This window comes from Lottia gigantea, assembly GCF_000327385.1.
Source record: "Lottia gigantea unplaced genomic scaffold LOTGIsca_11, whole genome shotgun sequence".
Taxonomy (NCBI): domain Eukaryota; kingdom Metazoa; phylum Mollusca; class Gastropoda; family Lottiidae; genus Lottia; species Lottia gigantea.
The window spans coordinates 3,523,279-3,529,098 of NW_008707001.1; the positions used below are offsets into that span (position 1 = coordinate 3,523,279).

Here is a 5,820-nt window from a genome sequence, read left to right on the forward strand (position 1 = left end):
TTAATATATGCTCCCCTGAATCTTTTACTGCGCTGGCGGCCCCCTCAGTGGTTCAACCAGTCCTAATGGTAGTTGAGCCACAGTTTATTTTTATTACATTTTGTGGGCCTCGAAAAGCAGAGAACCATCAATTCTAAGACGCAGACAAAAGACCAGTTTGTAGACAGGATGATTTGGAACATAATTTTGGTTTTTACATAAATGTCAATAGAAACACAAAGCCCTGTGTTTTTTTTAAAATAAATTCCCCAAATTTTACCATTAGCAATATCCCCAACTCTTTATTATGTCCACGAGATAAATATTTCAAAATAAACTCTGTATGTTGGTGCACAGTGTCATTTTAAGGTCATTTTGTATTACATGTTGTTGGCTAGATATCTGAAATGGATTTGGCAACTATATTGTTTATATTGTAATAGGCAATAGGAAGTTACACATAGTCTATGTTCCGGTGTGCAACTGTTACAACTGCATTTCTCATAATGATTAGAAAATAAACATATCCATGACAGAACGCAGTGTTTAAAGTTTGACAGATTTTAAAAGTTTCAGTATAGGTGTTAATTGTTTGTTTTACCTGTGTGTTAGTTAATGTTGTTGTCGTGTCAAAGTGACGGTAGCCATGTATTGGCGGCTCTCTTCCATGGTCATAGAGCAGTGGTACTCAACCTTTTTCAGCCTTCACACCCCTGGAGCAATCACGTGGACCATTCACACCCTAAAAAATTGTTTCATCCACATTTGCAGCATGTGATGATGTGAGGTGCTCTCTCAACTCGATATAAATTATTCTCCTAGTTTGCCACACCCCTGACACCCTAGTCCCACACCCCCAAGGGGTGAAAACACCCCTGGTTTTAACCAGAGTCATAGAGTAATGGGGGACAAAATGCCTCACTTTTGAAACGTCAACAAACTTCAGAAGCGTTTTGTTATTGTTACTTTTACATAGTAAATATTCCGTTCCCAGTAAAAGCCGTGCGGATATCTGGGTTTTCGGATAAACGCGGCTCCACTGTACATATTTTTGATCCACCCATACACGAGAAAACCTCTTTCGCCATCTCGAATTGCGAAAAGACCTTTCTTGGCAGATACTACTGTTATGCATACCGAGTATCTAACCGGTCTGACACTAAATTATTTATTATACCACAATTTGAATAAAGTATATTGATTAATTTCTCCATTTAATTTATTACAGTTTAATAACAAATTGTTTAATAAACGGTAAAAATAAAGCAATACACATAAAATCTAAAAATTAAATTCATGGTATATGTAATATATTAAAATATAAATGAGTAATAGTGAGCCCCCTCGCAGCCTCGAAAGCAGTTTTTCGGACAAAAATCTGGGTTAGAAATATTTCGCGCGTTTTTGTAATTCCACTAAAAGCAAGTGTTTCATGACGTCACTAATTCCGAAGGACCTTATGTGACAAAGCATATTAGTGACGACATCAAACACTTAATTTTTGTGAAAGTGCAGGAACCACAGATGTCTGATAGAAAATTGAAATGGTTCAAATTGGTGCTATCAGTGTCCCCGATATACATAAGAAATTAAGAAAAGTCCTTTACAATCCCTTTAAAAAAGGTAATCTCCTACCTATTCGCTACATATATTTCTCACAAACTTCACAGCACCCAAAGGAAACAATCAAAGCAGAATGAAACGATATCTAGTGATTTACAAGAACAATTTGTTAGGGTTTGTATCGATTGAGGGGAATCAAACGAAGTTTAATCATACCTTTGAATGAATGTCAATATTAGTTTTAATATAGTTTTTTTCGTGGTTGCGTCCTGAACACAGATAAAGATGACGCCTGGATTGATTTCTTTAACAAACACTGACTACCTCAAGCATGGGTTGGTTTAGAACCTGTAGTCCGAAACCTGCTATGTACAGCGAGCGAACTATTCAGGAACAATAACTCAAAAGCCTTTTACCGAAATCAAAATTGAACTCATCCGACAATAAATGGAGTTTAACACCCAACTTTTGCTTCTGATTGACGAAAAACGTCATGAGTATGCCATGAGGAGAATCCATCTGAAGCTTATCCATCAGAGGCTTATCCATCCGAGGCTTATCCACCAGAGGCTTATCCCTCCGAGGCTTATCCACCAGAGGCTTATCCCTCCGAGGCTTATCCACCAGAGGCTTATCCCTCTGAGGCTTATCCATCCGAGGCTTATCCAACAGAGGCTTATCCCTCCGAGGCTTATCCACCAGAGGCTTATCCCTCCGAGGCTTATCCATCAGAGGCTTATCCATCAGAGGCTTATCCATCCGAGGCTTATCCACCAGAGGCTTATCCCTCCGAGGCTTATCCCTCCAAGGCTTATCCTTTCGAGGCTTATCCTTCCGAGGCTTATCCATCAGCGACTTATCCATCAGAGACTTATCCATCAGAGGCTTGACAAGAGCCTTCAATTTTTCGACTACCCATACGATTATAAGAGGCTAGATAAGAGTCAGCAATACTCATAAATCTGGAAAGACTAAGTAACCTTTAGTCTAGTCACATGATTATCAGAATCAGTAAGTTCAAATAAAAATCACGGACTATAGATAAGAGTCAGTCTGACATTGCCATTCATAAAGCCAACAATATGAGCAGTGTCAAACTTCATATATCTATCAGAGACAGTAGCTGCTCTTATAGTTTGCACAAGCCAGATAGAGCCAATAAGAATATGTCACAAAGCTATTTATCAGAGTCAAGGTTTTATGATCGTTCAATACACCTCACAGACTATTGAAAATAATATATCAGCCAGTTTCGGACTATTACCATCATTGATTTCCAATTGCTGATTTGTACAAAACACAATCCAATAAAAAGATATTGATCAGTAAAATGTAACGAACAGCGATATTATATTTATATCTCCTATACTAATAAGTAGGATATTGTTATATCTAATATAGCGGATATCCGCTCTTCTTTCTTCATAACATACAATATACATTAACACCTTATTTCAATACGTTGTTAAGGATTTCGGGTTTCAGGATCGTTAGTACTTGGTTTATTTATACAATACTATCATATTGTATGTAAGAACCAGGCCCACCTAATATTAGCATATCAAGGGTGGATTTTAAGTCCCAATCACCCAAAGCGCCACAAGAAACCCGGACCGGAAATAAAAAAATTACTTGTTAAAATTAAGGATCGAAGATTTTTATGCTACGAAATTAAAGTATTCAGTTGGGTGGTACTTAAAATCCAAACCTAATAACATTAGCCAATAAGTTCCCAAAGACTTCCTGAATCGCTAGAGACACCCGCCACTTCTAAACTTCTAAACGTTCGTCGCATAAAACTTTAACCAGTGATTGTTGTTCCGTAATGTTCTGTCTACTCTCGTACAAATAGTTAAGTTTAACAATTTCGGTCACTTTTCCGTCCGGTGAAAGGTGAACAACCTTACCGCATCTATTACGCATAATTGATCACTTGGAAACAATAGTTGACCCGTAAACAACTAAAAAAAAAACAACCGACATATTTCATACCGCGTTGACAATTCGAAGGACGTGGACTCTGGTCAACAAAACCCTACGTTAGACATATTTTATTGACAGGTTCATGTCACTGTTTATTTCACACGAATATGGTCAGTGTCTAAAATACGGAGCTGGAGACGTTAATCTTTATCACAAATCAAACTCCAACGTCGAACTAGATTGACACCATCCTGACAATGTCAAGCTAATACGAACTGTGTCTAATATCTTAAAGGGATTATAAAGAGGATTTCTAAGTTTTGTATACTCATAGGGGACACAAATAGCATCAATTTGCACCATTCCTATTTTAAATCAGACATCTTTGGTTCCTGCAATTCCACTAATAGTAAGTGAGTTTGACGTCACCCCTGCAAAATTTACTTGTATCATATAAGATAAAAATATAAAATTTAGAAAACCTCTTTACAATCGTTTTAACTGACGACCATAGCCATCTTTCTTGTATTACAAAAGTTTGCAGCGATAAGTTCGGATATTACGCTACCGAATACAGACATGGTGAAGACGGATCGACACCATCTGACAGAGTTTCTGTATAGTTACTATTCCGATAGTCGTGATTAACGGATGTGATATCACATCCGCATATCACGTCTGGTACTGGTAGAGCCATGTCGAGCTATATCGTTAATACATGAAATGAAATAAAAGGGTTTGTAAAGAAATTTTTCTAAATTTTGTATGAATATCGGGGACACTGATAGCATCAATTTGCATCTTTCCAATTTTCAATCAGACATCTGTGGTTCCTGCAGTTCCTGAAAATAAAAGAAGCCGATGTTTTCCGCATCGGTTGACGGGTTGATACATCAATAAGCTGGGCGATTTTAGATTTTATTCCACAGCACAACATTCTGAGTATAAAAACTGAACTAAGTCATGTTCATAATCTGCTAGATGGACACAATTGAATATTTCGCATGGGTGTATAATTGATCAACAATACAGAATCTACGTTTCGTATTTTTCAAACGGAAACCGGTTATCATTGTAAAGGTCAGCTAAAAATATTTGGCTAAATTACACTGAGAGCTAATTATGGTCATTACCAGTCAATTTACTTCAGTACAGAAAAATACTGGAGTCGTAGTAGAAAAACAACATTAATCATGGTAATATGATGCTGAAGTTTGTTAATTTAGATTAATGTCAGCGAATCCTTTGTGAAGATCAACAGCCATTTTAAGATTCTATGAGCGTCTTTTGGGTATTGTCTTAGCCGATTGAACAATAACTTAAAAACATCGTTTGGTCATAATGTAGCTACTGTTGGCGATTATTTGAACCTGTTTAATAGCTAAATTTCGAGACATTGACAAGTGCAATAATCAATAAAAACTTGTGGTGGGAGTGTAACCCAAATTTAACCTAATTGTACTTGTACTTAAGCGGATGGAAGTAGGTTAAGGAAGAGTGCTTTGTTGATCTCTAGATTAATTTCATAAAAGTTCAGTTTCAACTCGTACATCGGCACTTAATTTTATTGTCTGGGGCAGTGGCAGAGCCAGGTTTACGTCCGTGGGGGGTAGGGGGGTGGCTTTTGGGCGACTGCTCACTGTCATTTAGGGCAGTCGCACAATTTAAAGTAAACTTATGTATGGTACTTGAAGTATATACCATGTTTTTGGAGAATAGTTAAAAAAAACACTACAGCAATACAGTGGTATTTTGCAGATACCGTGAAACAAAAGTTAAAGGTTTCGGCCAGACATTCTTTGTACTCCTTATAGATTTCCAGTGTACCAACGTCTACGTAAATGTTAGATTTCAGCAAAACAAATTTCAGCGGAAACGATATTCTTAGGTCACATACTTTTACAAAAACATATGTGAGATTTCAGCGAAACAGTTTTGATAGGGCTATACGTTAAGGTCAACAGACGGGGAGTAAATTATAGTAGATGGTCAATGTATCCTTATTGACAATGGGTACATACGTCTAGATATTTGAGCAATGATAGCTCCAGGCAATGGTATGGCATTCTCATAAAAATCATTTACTAAGTCAATATCAAGCAAAGTTACGGCTATTAACTTTTCAGGTTTCTATAAAGATTGACGATACAGATGTTTGTATGATTCTATGGCCAACGTACAGGATAAATCTTTCATACACGATACAAACAACCAATGTGTGCTCTAAGATTAATAGATCTTCAAAATTGCAATAAAATTCACGTTTGTTGGCTATACGCCAGGCAAAGAAAAAAATAACAGCAAACAACATGTGTGTCCAATTATCTGACGAACGCAACTTTCCTAGATACAGAC

The 5,820-nt window shown here is 37.0% G+C and overlaps 1 protein-coding gene across 1 annotated transcript; it reads right to left on the reverse strand.

Moving 5' to 3' along the window:
* Positions 1-2,082: 2,082 nt before the first annotated feature.
* Positions 2,083-2,325, reverse strand: LOTGIDRAFT_80288 (hypothetical protein; the record flags this gene model as incomplete). The annotated part of the gene is made up of 1 exon (XM_009047233.1): positions 2,083-2,325. A coding segment is annotated over one exon (243 nt), but the record flags the coding sequence as incomplete, so codon positions are not given.
* Positions 2,326-5,820: the final 3,495 nt, after the last annotated feature.